The sequence below is a fragment of the Gopherus flavomarginatus genome, chromosome 15 (genome assembly GCF_025201925.1).
Source record: "Gopherus flavomarginatus isolate rGopFla2 chromosome 15, rGopFla2.mat.asm, whole genome shotgun sequence".
In the NCBI taxonomy this organism is placed as follows: Eukaryota; Metazoa; Chordata; order Testudines; family Testudinidae; genus Gopherus; species Gopherus flavomarginatus.
The window spans coordinates 21851897-21872670 of record NC_066631.1 but is presented as its reverse complement, the minus strand read 5'-3'; the positions used below and the strand labels follow the sequence as shown (position 1 = coordinate 21872670).

The window sequence follows — 20774 nt, the reverse complement described above, 5'->3', positions numbered from 1 at the left end:
GAACCGTCCCCATTTTGGCTCTTAGTGCTAGATTTATGAATCAAGTTGAAAGGTGATCTTTTTGATCAATGAGTGTTCAAAGGTGCACACATTAGATGTTAATTGATGTTAAACAGCCATGGAGGATAAAGGCGTCGCTTCACAGAGGTTCATGCAATGCACTGTGCTTTGACTTGTTTCAGTATGGAAAGCTGGTTGAATGGCAGTTATCAGTGGATGACTAAGGGCTCTTCCTCCCTTACAGCTGAGCTGAGCTGAGCTGAAGAAACTTACCTGGAAGCAGGGCAGAGAGGACTTAAGAGTTAGCTTTCCTTGCATTCTGCATTGCATGCAATGTTGTCATACAGAAATGGCACTCATTAACACCCAGCTCTAAATGCGTCTTGTGTCAGAAAGGATGAAGAAGGGTCGGCATACCGTATCTATAGTCAGAGGCCATGGTACGCTGCTGAGACCATTTCTTGTGTCCATCAATTCTGCGATAAGCTTCTTCTTTTACAGGTGAAATATTTCCCTCACTACCTGACCGAGACCGACCGCCTTCACTGTTACTGTCCATTGTAATTTCTATGGAGAAAAAGGGAATGATCTATTAAACATACTTTATAGTTTTCTCAGTGGAGGCTCCTGAGGGCAGGCTTTGCCTACCTTCTTTTCTGACTCAGCAAGAGCAGGATGGCTAACCACCTGCAGAACTATGTGTGGCAATTTTACTGACTGATTCTTCTACAGGCATACAGAAAGGGGTGTTTGCTTTTTAAAGGGTCTTGCCTTCATGCTTTTTAAAACTTGCCTGGATTGCTGGAGGGTAGATGCAGACTTTGAGTTCTGTGGGGTAGGAAACTATATTTTTGTTCTGTGTTTGTACAGAACTTAGTACAATGGGATCCCGGTCCATGACTGGGGCTCCTAGGCACTATGATAGCACAAATAGGAAATAACAACAATCAGTGTTGTAATCCTATGTCCCACTTCTGCAAGGTCAAGGGGAAAATGTAAAATACATTTTATCTTTGGAAGTAGATTATCTAAAACCAGAATTAAGTTGAAAATATTCTGTTTCCAAGGAGATGTTAATGGAAATATATATTGTAATCTAAAAGGGAAATAATCTAAAATTATTTTAAATTTGGGGGGTCTTTTGGATAAAGATGTGTCCCAGGAAATATTTATCCTAGAAGTATCACAATTTTGGAGTTCCCTCCTGCTAACTATTCCTTCTGGAGTTGATTTATCACTTTTATGGACTTCCTTTCGTTTTATATCATGCAGGCAAATTTATAGCTGGAAACTCCAGTTATCACCATAAGATTTTAACTGTGTTGTTGATTGACTTGAAGCTAATTTTCAAGGAGAGAACAATATATGAACAGTCAAACCCTTATAAAAACAATATTACTGACCTAAGAATAATAGTAACATTTTAGTGATGCTAAGCAAATATGCAGTGCTCAATACATTTCTATAAGGGAATAAACTGTGACCTTGTAAATAATCCCATACTGATAAATGTAGGCAGTCCCACATTCTTTGGCCCTAATGGAATAAAAACTCTACTAACTGCAGTTAATGGGAGTTTTGTGCCAATAAAAACTTTAGAATTTGGCCCTTTTTTTTTTTTTGGTAAAAGAACCCTCTTTTTATGATGACAGAGCCATAATATCTGTTTTATTCAGTCCTCACTCAGACAAAACTCCCTTGGAAGTCAATAGGAGCTTCGCCTGAGTGACAACAGTGTGATCAATCTGGTACAATGCTCTGTTACAGGGGTTGATTGGATACATTGGATTTATTCAGTCTATTTATCTGCTTCGCCCATCCTCTTGTTTCCTGTAGCAAGTCTTCAGAGGATGACTATTTTGTGATTTTTACCCAATGCTTGTTTTGATTGACATACAGTATTGACGTGGTTAATTATTACATCGTGGGTATCACCAATTACATTTTTAATAGCTAACTAATCGGTTATGGTGATTTTATTAAATGCCCTGCTGAGTTAAGAGAGCAATGTGTACTGCATGCCTGATAACTCAGCTTCCCATTAGTTCTGTTCCTGTAAACACTATTAGAAATCTGTTCTCTTTGTTCAAACATGGCAATACAATCAAAGAAGTCGGCAGTTAGGAATCCCGGACCATAACCACATCACAATAAGAATGATACTGGATAGGGTCTTTCATCTATTTCACAGAAGACCAGAAAGTAATTCTTTCATTAGATGCTGAAAATACTCCACTGTGGGTTACGTCTTATCAGTGTTAGACAATATTGTAATTCAATCCTAATGTGACTTCCCCAGAAAAGCATTCACAGAGCATACTTACTGCAAAATACACTAATGCATTCTTGAACTCACACTAAAGCAGCAGATTAGAGCCTTATATTTTGTTCTCTGTTTACTTATCAATTTGAATGTGGACGGATTATAAAAAATGAATTCCTTCTTATCTACTTCTTAAAATGCTGCTCTTTAGCTACAGAACAGTGAAGTCATTATTTAATAGTTCCCTGAGTTCCAAACTTGTTTAGAGAAAGCGAGGCCTGTATTTAATCAGGTCCCCAATCCAATCCACATCTTTCCATTAAAATCAGAGTCAAAGGAAAACTCAAAGAATTAATTTAACCAACATTATTTCAAGACCCCCAACTATTTGTTCTTAAATTATTTTAACAGGTGATAAAAAGGAAACCTTAAATGACCAATATATTTTAAGTGTTCCAGGCATAATTCACCCCTCTCCCCAAACAATATTTACTCTTGATAAAAAAAAAGCTACAAAAAAGAAAAGGGAGACACTGATCCAGCAAACACCAGCCTATACTGAGAATGTTTATCAGCTGATAATTATCTGGCTCAACTAATAGTTACAGGCTGATATTTGCATATGCACTCTCTGGACCTGATTCTCTCTTTACACCTTCTTTTTCTTTTAACACTAGTAATTCCTTTGAGTGAAGTTACTCCTGATTTGTAGCAGTGTAAGTGGGAGGAGAATCATACTCTCTACATATACTTATTAAAGACACTTAGAATCCCTTTATGAATTACAGTTGTATTTTTTAAAAATCCACAGTTATCATAAATTATTATTGTGTCCCTAATATCCATTAGTTTTCCTCTTGAGAGCAAAATCTTGCTAACTTTACAAATCTGTAGAGGGTGCTGTACACCATGAAGGTTTATGTTTAAATTTCCTAAATGGTTATTCTGCTGTGTATCCATGGAAGGAACTGGAGAAAACTTTTCATGTGTAACAATTAAAAAAAACATGTTGCTTTATAGTAAGTATCACTATGAGGTTGCTTTCTGCGTGAAAAGTTTCTCATTCACAGATAAAGCTTCAGGCCAGAACTGCTTAATGTTGCCTTGAGTTCTCTGGATTTCTGTGTACACTGTTATTAAGGAATCATCTAATCTAAGCACAGGCACCAGAGGAATTACATCACATGAAGATTGTCAACAGTTCTCTATTTACACTCCTGTGTTTCTTGCATTTCTGCGTGACTGTTCCTAGTTGTTTGTGTGGTGTGCAAGTTTTGGTGAAAGTGTTTTTGTGCTTGGTGTCTGGATTCCATTATCTTATCTGCAGTACTTTTTGGAATTTCTTGCAGATGGCAAAATATATTTTTAGGTCATGATTTAACCAGAACAGAGATGGCTTGAATATAAAAAGCAAATCTAAGGGACATACTTCAGTCTTACTTGCTCATTTAATTTAATAATCTCAATTTTCCTTGCTGAATTCCAAAAAGTAGTTAAGAGAATGGAAGGTGATGGTAGATGAATGGAATGATGGATGGATGGATAGATGAGTGAGTGAGTGCACTTATTTTAGGCATCATATTCATAGTATGTCCGTGCCTTAATTTATTTTAAAGAATGAATTGTCTGCTGTAGGTTTTAAATTGTAGCTATCATCAACCAAAACATAGATCTTGAACCAAAGCTCACTGGAGTCAATGTGAAACTCCCTCTGACTTCAGAAGGTTTTGGTTCAGACCCTTAAAGAATCTCCAGTACACTCATATTTAACCTAAGACAAAGTTGGTTTTAATCTTAGTTCATCTTATATAAAAGATTTAGAGTCATTGTGATTAAAAGGTTTTGGGCTTTGTTTGTTTGTTTTACCAATCCCCCAGCTCTGTGGCTGTAAAGAATAGAAATGCACCAATCAGGTCAACTAACCAATGGAAGGGACCAACATTGGTCGAGACTTTTGTGGGACTGCACTGGCATGAGACAACCTTCGACCCGTGTGCTCCATCCTGTCAGGTCGTCCAGTGGATGATGGATTTCCTAAAAGCTAAAAAAGAAAAACAACAGGTTTGCAAGTTACACAGCTGGGTGCATAAAAAGGCATGTTAATAATGTCAATCACTTTCAGAAGCATAAGCTCTAAAGGCAACTAAACATAGTTTTTAACTGAAAGGTTAGCTGAAAAGTTCTACTGATGCCTCCTAAACCTGCAAAAGAAAAATGGTTCCCTGAAAAATGGCGCACCCTTTGTAAATAGCAGTCACACATTAGAACAAAGAAAGAATAATAATAATTTTGGAAACATTCTTTTGCCTTTGTCATTGCTGCTAACGTGGTTCAGAGCACTTTTAACTCTCCCTGAAGAGGACTAAGACCACTCACACTAGAGCTGTGAAGATAGTATATGAGGGGGTCAGGTCAGTGCATTTAAGTTTTTTAACCTAGATTGTTTTGCACAGTTTGCAGCACATTAACCAGCATAGGTCCTTCTCCTCCTGGGGTCTCTGAGAACACTGCTCCTCTCAAAAGGTCTTTTGTGGTCACTAACCCTTGCAGAAGCTTTCCAGGGTGTCTCTTTCAACAGCTGAGATTAAATGCAGCCTTGGCACCAATTTTAATAGAATTTTTAAATGATCAGTTCAGAATAAACTGCTGGGCCCGGCATACAGCAACAGCTGAATCTATTCTTACATAAGACATTAGATTGGAGACAGTTGCAGATGAGAGGCTAAAACGTATTTAGTTCTCTTTGGGAACAGAGAGGCCTAAATATGCAAATTCACGAAGGCTCTCTTGTGGGCTAATATACAGAAATGCAAACAGGCAGGATCACAGAGGCACCCTTGTGGATTAAGATGTGGAACGGCCTTGGCTTGTCCCTCTGGAAGAAGCTGTTTGTCTGCAATCCCATTCAGAGATGCAGTCTGCAACTTCAAAGGCAAGAAGAGATGGTCTAAAAAAGAGGGCAAAGAAGTGACAGTGCAGGAAGAAGGTGGAGAATGGAAACATGATGATTCCTGTGACTCCAAGAAGCTTGCTTGGTCACTGTCACTGTGGGGAAGATATTTCTTGGTACTTGCCCAGAGAGGACTGAAGATGAAGAGCAATTCCTGAAAATCTGGGATTGAGGAGAGCAAAAACAACATGACAAAATGGAATCTTTAAGACAGACCATCAAAATAAAAATCCATGAAATGCTTTCTTTTTTCCAGTTAAAAATAAAACGTATTTTTACTTTTTAAAGCAATTTTCTGATAGTCACTTTAAAGATAAAACAAACTTTTGGAAAATTATAGTTCAGCTAACCCTTAATTAAAATTTAGATTCAGTTGTCCTTTAACAAAGCAGCCATTATTGTAATTTGTTCTGTGGGAAAATCATTGTTGTAAAGCAAATTAAACTTGTGAAGCAAAATGCAGATTAATAAATAAAAAATCATGTGGGGAGGAAAGAAATAAAACAACCACCAAGAGATAGGTCCCAAAGATGGATTTTAAGAAAAAAAATCAAAAGAAGCAGGAGGAGGAAAAGAGAAGAAAGAAAAGAGATGGATTTGACAGGCAGATGTTAGAAGGAAGTTTTATTTCACACACCAGAGAGTCTTCTGCATCTCTGTGGGATGGCTCTGCATGTGGAACAGCTGCCCTAGAGTCATTTACTTGTAAGTTGATCTTCCATATTCGCTGAACATCTTTGCCAGTCAAATTATCTGTTCTATTGCATTTTTGAGTCTCAGACTTTTTCTCATAACCGGGCTTGGCCTCCTCACTTCTAGGCTCTATAAAGGAAGGACCCAGGTCGTCAAAGTCTTCTTCAATGCTGCTTTGCCTGGTTAAAGTTTTCCTGCGAGCAAGCAATGGCCTTGTGCTTTTTCTGCATGAACAGTTATCTGTCTCTGCACAACAGCTAGGCGCAACATTGGCAGAAATCAAATTGTAAGCATTTCTGAAATTAAAACGAGATTCTTCTTCCTCACTTCCACAGTCTAGTCCGCTGTCAGGGCTTCTTGTTAAGGATCTACTGTAGTTATAGCCTTTGTCTTCTGAAGCAAAATCCTCCATGCCTGAAATTCTGTGCTTGGCGGGGTACCAGAAGTTGTGCTGTTTGTCTTGATTGTAGGGTCTAGGAGGTCTAGTGCATCTAGCTACCATAGGTTTCATTTTATAGGACGTACCAAAACCCTGTTTGTGCAACAGTTCAGAATACTCAACATCCTCTTCGGCTACTTCTGGGATACTGAAAAGCTTTTTACTGTGGTGTGTCTGCTGTGAAAAGTCAGGCTGTTCCAAAAAAGCGGCTTCAGTGGTCCTATTCTTAGAGCATTCCTTAACAATATGTGATGTTAAAAAACAGGTGGGGAACAAACAGTGCATGATAAAAATAAAATGGGAGGGAAAAGGGAGAGGAGGAAAGAAAAATAAAGACAGAATTAGTTTTAGAGCAATGGCAAACATAAGGCATGCAGTTTATTCAGTGAGGGGGATGTCATGCTCTGAACAGGAATCTGAAAATAAAGACATGATTAAGTTGGCTTGGTGTCAGATAGAACACGGGAGGTCAGTACAAACACAGCTGATATTGTGATGCTTTAACAAGAATAAACCCATGCATTCAACACAAAGCAATAAAAGCTGCATACAAGTTCAGCCGTGGTGAGAGTGGAGGTGAAGTTAGAATGTGGTGCTAGTGCTTAATGTTCTTTGTGCTCTGTGCCAAGCTGGGATTGTTTTCATCCGTGGAGCGTATCTCGGAACGCTTTCTACAGCAGAGTTTTCTCTCTTGCTTTGCCCCTGTTAAAGCATCCTAGGTGATTAACAAGAAACTCCACAATGCCGTCCTGCCTGAAGACAGCAAACTCAGGGTTGGTATGAAGTCATACAGGGCTCCCTGTAAATGTCAAAACAGGAGTTCTTGTGCCCTCCACAACCTGATAAAAATTGCACCCTCTTTAAGGCTGGCTTCCACAAAAAAGACAGAGAACTGGGGGCTACCTGCAGTCACCAGTCCACACTGGATCTATCATCCTAATCTGCTTAATAAAACTCTTACTTGACAAGTAACCTGTTACTTGACCCAAATATAAGTCTTGGTACATACCAGATGTAAGTAAGAACTACAATGAACTGGATAAAATCTGAACAGTTTAGATAAATGAAATAAAAGACACCTTTTATATTAGGCTTACAAAAATTGAAAATAGTGTAATTGAAGGATCCTGTGCAAATGTGTCTCTCTGGGTCTCTGAAGCAGATGCTGGGCTATCCAACTTAATGGTAAAAGAGGTGTTGGCTTTGATTTATGGAGCCCTTAGCTATTTGGGTCATGGAGACCACCCCTCTCTGTGCTTTACCCCAATGACAGCAATCAGCTTGGGACTTCTGAGCAGACAGTGCCTGGATTCATACGTGTGGGCAGCACGGGCAGGATCTTCTTAGTGACTTTGGAATTCTCCTTCCCTTTTGGTCCAAGAGAGCCTGAGTTTGCTGACATTCCAGGGACATTACAAAGCCTATTGCTCAGGCTGACTCTCAGCAGACAGACTGAGCTGGCTTTTGCTTTATTTTTCTTCAAAGGCTAGGGAGTTTTTAAAGAGTTAATTTTTGACACTACAGTAGAACCGTAGAGTTACAAACACCAGAATTATGAACTGATCGGTCAACTACACTCATCATTTGGAACCAGAAGTACGCAATAAGGTGGCAGCAGAGACCAAAAAAAGCAAATACAGTACAGAGCTGTGTTAAACGTAAACTACTTAAAAAAATAAAGGGAAAGCAGCATTTTTCTTCTGCATAGTAAAGTTTCAAAACTGTATGAAGTCAATGTTCAGTTGTAAACTTTTGAAAGAACAACCATAATGTTTTGTTCAGAGTTATGAACAGCCTCCATTCCCAATGTGTTCCTAACTCTGAGGTTCTACTGTATTTATGTGAATGATTTTTTAATACACTTTTTAATTGTCTTTCATATTCCCAGAGCTTTTTTGAAAAGGCGCCATAAATATGGAAAAAATATAAATAAACATGAATTAGGAATAGTTTTGATCAGACTCCAAACATCCTTAAATTTCATGGATGCTCTGACCTGATATTCAAGTTGGGATCTCCTAGTTTACACATCAGCCTTTATCTGGAGAGCAACTGCAGGGAATAATAACTGCACAGTAAAGTGAGTCGTGTCTTGTACACTTTTCTTTTACATGAGGGTATCTACTAACTTGGTACAGAAAATACTGAATGTCAGCTATCTGCAATCATAGCTCAAAGTGCTTGGGTTGGTGTACTTTCAAATGCAAATTGCATATGCATTTGAGAGAGTTCAATTAATGTATTTTTGTTTCTTTTTTAATTACAGCAGCTGCAAAGCTGAATTGGATCTAGCAAAACAGGGACACTGTCAAGTATTTTAGTTCTAGAACCTGGTCTAAAACTTAAAGCAATATAGTTATAAATGCAGTGGTGAGTGTCCTCCAAATGCTAAAATTACTCCCTCTTCCCTAAATTTATGTGGCATTCTCACATTAAAATCTGTTTCTGCACAGCCATTCAAATAACAGATGTTAACAATGAACCTTGAGGCAGATCCTCAGATTGCATTAAATCAGCATATACTCATTGACTTTAACATAGTTATGAGGATTTACCCTAGCTGAGGATCTGGCCCATGTGTTCAGAATTGGGCTGACAGTACCGTTAACGCAGATGTAAAAAGTAATAGTAAATATGCTACTGATTCATAAAGAACCAGAGAAGCCTAGGGATAATTCAGTGTTTGCCTAGTGGCAGTCAAAGTCATTTCATTTTCAAGCTTTTACAAGGATACTAAACAGGAGAATGAAAGATTTTTTTCTGAAAATGTACTAGACAGTATGTCTTTATAAGTTGCATAAAATCCTAAGTCTGTATATAAAGTATATAGAAGCAGTTATAGCAATGGTTACAATATCCCTGTGTATGTGCTTTGCATAAGAGTATAGCATGTTCTTTAGTAACACGGCATTTTGGCTGTGGGAAGAATGACCTGTCGGTTTCTGTATAGTTTCAATCATATAGCTTGTTAAGAAGAAGCATCTTAGCATGGTAATAGTATACACATAAGAAGCAGTTTACTAAATGTCATATTACAGAAAACAGAAATTCTATGTTGCGAAAGTTTAGTGTTTGCAGTGTGTATTCTAATTAGATTAATAAAATCACCTTGTAGGATGAATCCTCCTATGCAGTGTTTGAGACATCATTCCTGACATATGTTTGCCATTGTCTCCTCTGCCACCAGAAGATCATTAATGATCACGACACTAAGATTAATGACTATGGGCTTTATCCACACTATTGGGAATCCATATTGCACTGAATAAAACTCCTCAAATCCTTTACTAGCATGCACTAGAAGGATCCCGGGAGGTACTTCCAAGAACCTGGTCAGTAATATGGAGAGGATGTCCACAGGAGATTTAAATTCAAAGACACGTGTGTGGATGTGCACTCATGCACACGCAGACATCAGAAAACTTCTAGTGGTCTGGATGCACGTCCAATATACTGCAGCACAGTAGCACCCCCAAATGCACAGCAAAACAGATAATTGCATAACAGCCCGAAGACAGTCTTCAATATGTGAAGCTCTTGGCTAATACCAGAGAACTGAGTATTAAGTGGACTTCATAAGGGGAACTTTACATTATGAACAGCATTCATCCCAGTTCTAGTCTGTAGGCCACTGTGAACTGTAACGTCCACAGCAGACTAAGAACAAAAGTGCGTGGAAGGAAGGAAGAATTTGCCTTGCCCTTCTCTGAAGTTTAAGCCTCCCTTTTCTGTCACTCTTACCTTGAGTGTGTTGTGTGATGTTACACTGACTCGTCTTCTTCCTCCATCCTCCAGCTGCATTTCTGAGTACAGCTCTTCTTCATCTTCCTCCATGATATCGGATAAGTCGGAGCCCCTACTGCTCTCCGTGTGGTACTCCTCATCCTGGCAGTAGTGCGGCTATTGGATGGGATAGAAAAGAAAAGAGGCTGCAAGGTTTAAAATCTGAAGTGATAGTGCCCCCACAGATGTGGGGCAAAGCAGCAACTGGCAGCGTGAATATTGCAATAATATCTTGTGTAACCCACACTAACCAGGTGCAACTCTCAGTAGCCCTCAGGTGGCTTGATAATATAGAGGTTTATTAGCTTGCTCACACCTTAAGTTCCAGAAATCCTGGATTCAGTCCATACAGATGACTCAACCAGCATTACACTTCCACTTCCACTCCAACCACAAACCTCATGAGACCCCGATTAAAAAACCCCCCTTGGTTTACCCGAGGCTCTGCATGTGTCAGTGGATTTGCTGACCATCTGGTGAAGGCTCTAACTGAGATAATGAATTCCATTCACACGTCAGCTACTCTTCGTTGTCATATCTGATGTCTGCTATATCTAACAGTAAACCCCACGAGACTCTTCAGAGCACCATTTAGTTCTTACATAATGTTTCTATATTGTAAATTTTCATTGGCTGATGGTCAGTGATCTCATTCTATTCAGGCATCTAGGGAGCAGAATTGATAGAATTTTAATGTCCTTCTAGAGTTAGTTCCACTAAATTAAGTTGTCTGTGTTTTCAACTAGGTGAAAGGGACGGAAGAAATTAGCTATTTTATTGAATTGCTGCTGTTAAATTTAACTGTCTTTGGTAAATTCTTGTTTTGTTTTACTAGTGTCATGATTTATATCCACAGTCTAGACAACAAACCAAACATTACTGTGATTCTACATCCCTAAGTATATTTTTAAAATGAGGCATCTACTTTTCTGTACAAAATCACACTGGTGCTTCAGATCTGTACGCAGTTTCATCTGCTTGTGCAAATGATTAAGTTGAGGCCCACTTAAAAATTATGAGCCCAAAAGTCTCACATGTGCACTGTGTAAAAACTAAAATGCAAATCTCAAAGTAACCAATAACACATCTTCCTACTCTGTTGGTGTAATCTTCCCATTCTCAAAATACGGACAGCAAAAAATACGGACAGCTCTTTATATACAGTTTGAGTCTAAAGCATATCAGTTCAGGATAGGGTAGGCCCAACCAGAAATTCCAGGTCTGAAGATTCTTGAAATGTGAAGTTTGGCTCCAGATCCGAATTTCATGGGGCAGATCCTCAGCTGGTGTATCCCAGTGTACACTGATTTATGCTAGATAAGGATTTAGCCCTGCATTTCTATAATGGGCCAGAGCAGAGGCTAGGATCCAAACACCCTTCCGTCTAGATATGTTCAGATTCAAATGTGAACTACACAGTTCAGTCCCACCTTCAATGTCAAGGGAGCTGTACTGTATGCTGTAGAGACAATTTCCAGGAGCAAACCTATTTGCATCAGAAAAAGAATAAATTACTGAAATACTAGAATGTCAAGGAACAGAAGTTACTCTATTTCCCCAGGAGAAATACTACAGCAGAAACAATCTTCGTAGACCAGAATCAATTCCTATAGTTCCATAATGTATTAGCAGCAATAAACTGCTGTAAACTTCCAGAAATGAAATGAAATGTCTGCAGTAAGCAATTACCCTGAAGTGAAAATATGTTCACTCTCCAAATATTACAGCAGACTTGTACTCTCTTGATTCCTAGAAGATAGTTCTGGAGATCTCAGTGTGTATCTCTATAATGTGCCTCAGCTGCATGAGATGTTCCTTAATGCTAAGTTTCTTCATTCATTGCTTTTGGGAGCCAGCTTGGCCCAGTAGATCAGGCTGCTGGGAGGCAGAAGACCATAGTTCTATTCACGGTCCTGCTGCTGAGCAACCGTGTGACTTTGGGCAAGTTACTTCTCCACTCTAAGCCTCCATGTCCTCTATGTAAAATGCAGATAATGATACTTACTTTCCACTGTAAAATACTTTGTGGTCAAAAGCTAAGGATTGTTATTATCGAGGGTTCTGAGATCCAGTCCTTTATGAACACTCTGTTGCTATCCAAGGAAACAGGATCAAACCCATGAATGTTTTCAGTTTCCCTCAGCTGTATTACATGAGGGGGTAATTTTAAGAATAAAAGTCACTGTACGAGTTAATGCTTTCAGTTAGTTTACGAAATGAAAGACTCCCAGAATTCCGTCTGGTGCTCTCACTTTCACCCATGCCATTCCAATGGAATCTTAGTTCCAGTTTCAGCGAGTCAAATCCTGTTCTCAGTTATCCCCAGACAACACAAGGGAGTTCATTGGGGGCTGCACTGACTGACTGAGAGCCGCGTTTGTAATATTGTGTAGATTATCAAAGGTTGTTATTGACAGAGAAAAGCTGCACAGCTACATAGCAGGAATCTTTCAAACAATCTCCAAAGCTTATCTGCTGTTGATTTAATAACAGAGGTGTCTGTTAAATACCCACCAATTATTTAATGAAAACCTTCTAATTGAGGCGTTAGAACTTGTTACGACATGTAATGCAATTAGCTCAAATTTATGTAAGCAATAATTGTAGAATTACATTCTGTGTTGGTAACAGATTAATTCATTACAAAATATTGAAGCATCTAATGGGCACATAACAAGATACTGCAGCTAACTATTTAAGCAGATTTTTAAAAAAATGTTGTGTTTTGGGCCCCCATCCTGCAAACAAATGCACATCCTTAACTTTAAGGCAGTGAGTAGTTGCAGTGTAGTCAAGGGTAAGCCTTGAATATTTTTATTTCAATGGTAGTTAGCCTTTAAAAATCCTAATTGCTTTGCCCAGAGTCACACAGGAAGACTGTGGCAGATCCAGTGACTGTTTAGATTTGGAAGAGATGCGATCTATATAATCACAAATGTAATTTTTTTAAATCTGTATATTATGTTACACAATTACAGAACTATAGACCATGGCAGTCCTTAGTATCAACAGAACACCGCTATTGAACAACATCCTTTTTACCTGTATTTGTGGTTGCCTGCTCTGATTTCTTTCTTTCTTTCTTTCTTTCTATCTACTTCATGCGTCAAGTGAGACTATGCCAAAAGCTTTTAATTTGGCATAAATGCACAGCATGACATCAACTTCAGAACACGAATTGGTATACACAGATTAAAGCCATACTATAATAAGCTAAGTGAAATAGTAAAATAAACTACCAGATTCTTTCAAAACCACATTTGACCACAACCACGCCTAAAATCTTATGTAAAAAAACACTTCCTATTAAACTTCCTGCTTAGGTCTGGATGTAGTAGAATTACATACAAAAAGTGCAGAAATTGGTTCTTTACTAACAAATTATGCAGTGCAATTGTTCAATTTTCATAAATAGTTCAAATGAGCAATTAAGCTACTAGTAGATGCCTCTCTTATATAGCTGAAATATAAACAGGTAATAATCAATTTGTATTTAATGAACACAGAACAGCTGAATGAAACAGAGTTCATCTTTTGAACTGAGAAACTTTAAAGTGTTACTTTTTAGGGGAAAGGAGTAGGGTATTTTGGCACAGTAGGTGTAGGGTAATCATATGTCCTGATGTTAGGGGCAACTATAGCCCCCTCCCCCCGCGAAAATAAAAGTGTCCCATTTTTTCACACTTGCTATCTGGTCACCCTAACTGGGTGTGACCCTAAGAACTCCTCAAAGTCAACTGGGAAAGTGTTCACTGTTCCATAACAGTAACTCCTGAGAGGCCTGGCAAGCTCACTACACCCAACATGTTGTTTTCATATTAAGAGGGTCAAGTGAGGTCTACTAAAAGCTTATATTATACTGGTCCTCATAATCATTGTGAGATATATGTAAGGATGATATTTAAGGAGTTGTGTACATATACTGTTTTAAAATCTGAATCAAAACAGGGTTGTCAGGCAGGTTTTGACCAGACAAAGGATGTATATTCACCTGCCTGCCTCAGTTCACATGTAACAAAGCCATTGTAAGCCAACGCAATGGAAGGCCATTTGCACACCATGTCAAAATGTGACTGTGAAGGCAACACGGAGCCAACACATCAGGGAATAAACCAAGAGGGTTCATCCTGACACGGGGAACAAAATCATGAACTTTGGGGATATAAAAAGAAGGCCAACAGGACACCTCTTTATCCTTGACTGAGGAAGCAAAAAGGACAGGGATTTTTGCATTCATGAAAGGACGACCCCAGCCATGTTGTTTGGAGATGCTGAGAGAGAGCTTTAGGTGAGAGAAACTATTTTAGGCTGTTAGCCTGTTAAAGTTAAGTTTAAACTTGTCATAAACAGAATGTATTATATTTTTTGTTTTATATGTAATCATTTCTCTTCCCATTGTTATCCCTATTCACTCTCTCTTAAATCTTAGCCTTAACTGATGATTGTTCTCACTATAAATATATCAGTGCTGGGATGTTATATTGGAGCTGATCCTCAGTTGAATCAAACAAGCAGGTGTGTGTACTGGTCTTTTGGGACAGCTCACCTGGTAATTTCTGTGAGTATCTAGTGCTTAAGGGCTGGACACTGCAGGGGAACACTACAAAGGGTTTGGGGTGCACTATTGCTAACCTGCAAGGCAAAGCAAGGGCTGGCATGGCCCTGAGGAGATTGGGTGGTGTCACAGATCTGACACCCAGTTAAGCACAATCAAGTCTCTCTCCCACTGAGGCAGGGGGTTACAGTACAAGGAGATCACAATCCTGGGTATTTGGAGAAAGCGTCACAATGGGTTAATGCAATTAGAAAGTGTTCTATCTCTAGAACTCAGTAAAACAGACAAGGGTTCCAAAGTGGGCTTACAAAAATGGAGACAACCAAAACGTATCTTAGTTTTCTATACAACTCCCATTATAGACTCATAGACTCATAGACTCTAGGACTGGAAGGGACCTCGAGAGGTCATCGAGTCCAGTCCCCTGCCCTCATGGCAGGACCAAATACTGTCTAGACCATCCCTAATAGACATTTATCTTAAATATCTCCAGAGATGGAGATTCCACAACTTCCCTAGGCAATCTATTCCAGTGTTATTATAGTAGTGTCTGAGCACCTTACAGTTTTTAATGTCCTTCCAACACCTTTGTGATACAAGGCAGTGCTACTGTCCTCATTTTACAGTTGGGGAAACCTAGGCAGGAAGATACTGAGTGACTTCCCCAAGGTCACACAGGATGTCTGTGGCATTGTAGGGAATTGAACCTAGCTCTCCGGAATGCCAGGCTAGCCCCTAAATAATGGACCAGACTTCCTTATGAAATCAATAGTCGCTTTAGAAAATCTTGGCCGGGATGCAACCAAAATAATTTTAAATTGTATTATATCTATTGGTTTAATCAACCTGGTGCACCTTTAAATTTCGCCTGCAAACCGCTTATTTGCTGCACAAGTCAGGTAATTGCATGTGCAGTCAGATACTTCCATGTACCAGTGTGTTTTGAATACACAATTTCCATAGCTGCAGACTCAGATGCACCGTGCACATGTGTCTGGAGAGCATGTATATAGTTTGTAGGTGCAACCTGAGTGCAGGAGTTCTACAAATTTGAACTACTGCCTCTACAGATGGAACCAACCTCCCAAGTCAAACATCTTCGAGGGGATTTAAAATCCAAAACAATATCAATATCTTACAAATGCCACTCTCTTGATAATGAGCTGAACCAAAATCTCAGAATACTCAGGGAACCTGTGTGTGCAAAGCAAAGGTCACTGCTTGGACTCATCTGTAGCCAATGATTTTAGTTTGTTGTTCATTTATTGTGTGATGTTACGATTAACTAACATGGTATGTCATGTATAATCATTGTATGCTAAATAGAGTTAAATTGTAGGATTATAGAAGCATAAGCTTGATCTGTAGTTAGAAGGGATAAGTATGCATTAGTTATCTAAGTAAGCAGGGCTGAAATGCAAGACCTACAGGCTGAGGCCTGTAAGATTTTAGCTTAGCCACACTAGGCCATTGGCTTAAGAAACGCTTGACATGAGTAAGTGACCAAAAAATGGCCCTACCACAAGATTACGGGAATGGGTGATGATGTGAAAAATTAACAGTAAGAGTAAATTTTTGCTTACAAGATACCTGGTAGTCACATTTTTCTAATACATGCCCTAACTGCAGGGTGCACGACATGTGTAACTGCTAATGAGATATAGTCAGAATCACATTATAGAAAGAGGGTGCCCAGATTAGGAAAACTGAGCTTCCTATGGGAAAACTCCAGCAGGAACCATCCCTCTACTGATGATCAACCCATGAGAGACCCATCAGACCCTAACATTATCTAGGAAGATGTGAGTATAACCATATTTGGAACTTGTGTATAGGTCTGAATAGAATTTCTATATGCTTGGGCAATCTTGACTTTAATTGTGTAACATAAATAAAACTTGTAAAACAGACTAGACCTTGTATTTGTGAATGTGTGTGTGGTCACTGTCTTTGGTCTTTATGTGTTACTAGAGATTCTAAATCTGAAGCAAGTAGCAGAGGTGACTTTCACTCTGTTGAGCTTGAAACTGTCGTCACTAGAGCCAAACCCATGATGGTGTAATACCACATTACAAAATTCACTTTAAATAAAATAAAAGGGTACACATCTCTAATTATGCCCAATATCAGAACTGGGAGTATTCTGCCAACAAGATATTGTAATAGGCTAAGAAAAAGTTCCAGCTCTATTTTTACTTTGTTGTAATAGGGGGCTCAGCTCACTTGAAAGTAAAAAATTAAATGGTCTTGTAGTGTTTTCAGTAGGTGAGGCTGAAAACCGGGTTTAGGAAATTCTTCTGACAGCATCTTTCTCCCTCCTGCAGCATGCAAGGGACATACTGTGCTAGCTCCTTGCTTGTAAGGATGACATTTCATGGCTTTTAAATGACACAAAAAATTCCAAGCCCTTTTTTGTCTTATAGCAGGTTAATAGATGTAAAAATAAGGCATAATGCAGAGAAAGCCCAGATTCAAAAATGTCTCCACTTACCTTCTTTTTCAGTTATTAAGGTTGTTGCTAGTTGTAACAAACAGATTCATATATCAGCTTTTACAACATACCAGCCTTTATAATGAGCAAAAGGCCAGACAATTAAAAAGACATTCAGCTTCTAGAAGGCAGTATAATGCTGTAGGAGTAGAAAAGCCTATTCATCTAACTCCATACAAGTCTGGCTGCTTAGCCATAGACCATATCGGTTTGACAGTCAGCTGAATGATAGTGCTGTGGTTAATGTGTTGAGCGTCATAAAATATTTTCAATACATTGCAGACCTGCATCCCTCCTTATTACTATAACGAGGTCACATTAATTACCTGCTTTCCAAGCTCTGAGCCTTTTAGGAAATCGTCGACTGAAGCCCCTCTCCTTTTAACACTGGGAGAATCGTAGCCGTCTTCCTCCTCATCTGAGTTTGCATAATGTGCCATATTACTCCTTTCGCTAAACACACTCCTTCTCTCCATCTGACGAAACACCAACATGGTAAAGAAACGCGAGCACCCCCCTTCACCTACATTGTTTCCAGCAAGCCAACAAAGAGATGTTAATGATTCCAGGTCTGTTGCCTCTAAGACACCTCAAGAGCACATTTAAATATATCCATGGCTTGAACTCAAATGATAAACTTCTGGTTCCTTTAACTGGTCTCGCTCACTGGCATGTACCTCCTTGTGCTAGAATCCCATCACATTTCACAAGCTAAGTGAGCGTAGGCTGGGTGGGTACTTGGCTGGGTAATCTCTGAAGAACACCTAGATGTTCCAGGAAATGGTGCGGGGGTTGCAGTAGGTAGAGCTCTTTCCTTGAGTCATTACTGAAAGAAATGTCTCAACATGATGTTGAAGGCACTGTGCTTTCAGAGAAGACAAAAAATCAGAGTTCCTCCCCGAATATGTTGAATTTACCTATGGTCATTACTAGTCAGTGCCTCAACTCATGTGTGTTAGGACTAAGTGGAGAACAATTTCTCCTTTTGCATGTGCCACTTTCCTGAAAACCAAGGACTTTGCATCCATAGGGCACTCACTCTCGGGGAGAACAGAATGGGCTTCTTTTAATTTCTATTAAATCCTTTTTTAAGTCTCTTCTAGGGGATCCCACAGGAGTCTCATTGGCAGAAATTGCCTCGGCAATGCACAGATGGTGAAATTCACCCCTATGCAGAGGACCACACAATATCTGTGCACCACTGAAACCTCACTAAAGCTTCCTTATTGTAAAGGCGTAATCACCTGTGCTGATCTTCTGCACCAAGGTGAATGTTACCCTCAATCATTAGATCCTGCTGACCCACAAGCCCTCCTCAGTCCACACCATCCAGCTTTCTGGTTAGAGGTACATGGGGGCTCAGCGGCTTACACCACCGCCACTCAGTACAAAGAGGATTTCCACTACTGAGAACGACGTACCATAGGTGCTGCTGGTAGAAGCTGGCTTACCCCCGTGGGAATCTAGACCCTGAACTTTTGCATAGTCTCCGGCATTGAACCTTTGAAGATTTACTTATTACTAATCCAAACGTGAATCTAATTAAACATGTTTTGGAATGTAGATCAGTGATTTTGCAAAAACTAAAAAAAGGTTCTCAGCCCCCTTCCCTTACACTGCGGTCATTCTCTAGCTAATCACTGTTGCTCCATCTATCTTACATTCATTCCAGTAGCCATCCAAAATAGACTCACTTGTGCTCCCCTAATACATATCCTTGTGTCCAGCTCATCTGACCCTTCTTTCTGATTTGCCATTTGCTTTTTAGAAGGATCAGCTGTAATGCAACTGGCAGCCAAACTTGCTTGTCATTATATAACTGGGTTTGGTGATTTTGTTTTCTTCCCCCACCCCTAAATCCCAACACCCTTAAGAATTTAAATTTAGGACAGAATCTCATTCTCATGAGCTGAGCTCAGCTGTCAATCAGATAAGGTTTGTGCACTTCTGTTTTGACAAACAAATCAAGAAAAAGGAGGCTAATCAATGTTTATTGGCCCAGGTGGCTTTTCTCACATTGCATTCATTTTGTAGCGCTCAAAAGTCTCTTTTGTTGCACGAGGTACCCAGAGAACATACCATTAATAGCTTTTTGCAGTGTTGTGTCAAATAAGGTCAAACAAGAGAAAATATTTGGTGTTAATATAAACCAATGGGCTAAGTTGACTTACACATCAATCCTGCAAACAAAGGCTTAACTTTATGGACCTGAGTAGCTCCACTGAGGTCTAGAGGACTTTATTCTGGTGGGCCAAGTTATGCCCATGGATAAGCATTTGCAGAAGCAGAACCTTAGTTTGCTCACCCATTTCAGTGTGCAGTTTTAAATTACCCTCTTAGTTGTTAGGGTCCTATTTAAGGAAAGCATTTACGTCCAGATTTTAAAGATATTCAGGTACCTGAGGTGCCTAAAAAAACCTTTACAAATCTGAAAAGTAAGCATTTGTTCAACTTTTCTCAGATAGGCACAAGTTCATCTTCTGACTTCTATGAAACATCCCTCAATGCTTTGCTGAACAGAGATGGACGTAAGCATATGTTTAAGTGCTTTGCAGAACTGGGGCCTATAATACCTGTACCATCCCTCCTCAAGGAATGTCCCTTTCTGTCCTCTTCTCAATCACTCCATTCATCCTCCTGTCTGCCCTTGCACCACTGCTTTCTCTTTTGCAGCTCTGCTGTGAAGAACAGCCTCACTGACTGCCCATAGTTTTTGAAATCTCATCCACAAATGTATGCCCTTTCCCCTAAACGATGTATCTTCACTTTACTCTCCTTCTGCTGTTAATTACTGCTTTAACACTGAAACGGTCTTATTTAATTGCCTAATGCATTTATGGGGCTAGATTGCCCCAAAGACCCTGCAGCATTGTATCATTTAACAGTATTCATCAAAACAAAGAAACCATTATAAAGAACAAGGTTGGATGGTACATAAAGAACAACATGACAGTCATGCACAGTTATGCCTAAACTGAGCATATTCATATGCTAATAACTTAATTTAATTAGTTCACAAGGAATTTCAAGCAAGGATATTAATAGCAAAATAAATTAATTAAATATGAGTATCACCTGACATTTTAAAAGCTGGGGTCTTGGGAAATTGCCCCATGTAGGAAACAGGAAATGATCAAATGTTTTCAGGTATGTTTTTTGGCGGTTTTATTTTTGAGACTGTCTAGTTCATCTGCACGGGGCAATGCCCTGCAACTGCCAGGCAGATTAATTTGAGGGCAAGGTGAAAGAAACAGCTACAGGGTGCCAGTCTCATCTCACTCTCCAAGGGTTTGCTTGCATGGTTCATTGGTCATCGAGATGAGCACATTAATTCAGCCCTTTTTTTGGGGGGGGGGGTTAGATGTTTACGTCAGGGATGCTATTGCATAAGGGCCAAATTCTGCCCACAAAAGTAACAGCAGCTTATGGAGATCCATACTGGATGCGACAGGTAGTGAAAGAAATCTGCTAGCCTTTGGGGTTACAGAGCTTCAGCTGGTATCTAATGCAATGAATCATCCCTTCATACTGACAGGAACACAATGTTCTGCACTACCTATTCACATCTGGTGTTGTCTGATGCGTCAGTGATGAGGTAAC

General features: G+C 39.4%; 1 protein-coding gene across 7 annotated transcripts in view; it reads right to left on the bottom strand.

Moving 5' to 3' along the window:
* Positions 1-20774, bottom strand: part of RIMBP2 (RIMS binding protein 2) — a 349201-nt gene that overhangs the window by 18910 nt on the left and 309517 nt on the right. For 4 of the 7 annotated variants that reach the window (XM_050923460.1, XM_050923461.1, XM_050923463.1 and 1 more), the window contains 3 exons: positions 17501-17650; positions 10087-10245; positions 4187-4304 (listed from right to left, as the gene is read on the bottom strand). In XM_050923460.1, the coding sequence (XP_050779417.1) occupies positions 4187-4304; positions 10087-10245; positions 17501-17650 (427 nt within the window). Of the gene's footprint in view, positions 1-417; positions 568-4186; positions 4305-5850; positions 6583-10086; positions 10246-17500; positions 17651-20774 lie in introns of all 7 variants that reach the window. The other 3 variants (XM_050923458.1, XM_050923462.1, XM_050923459.1) reach the window with 2 other exon arrangements.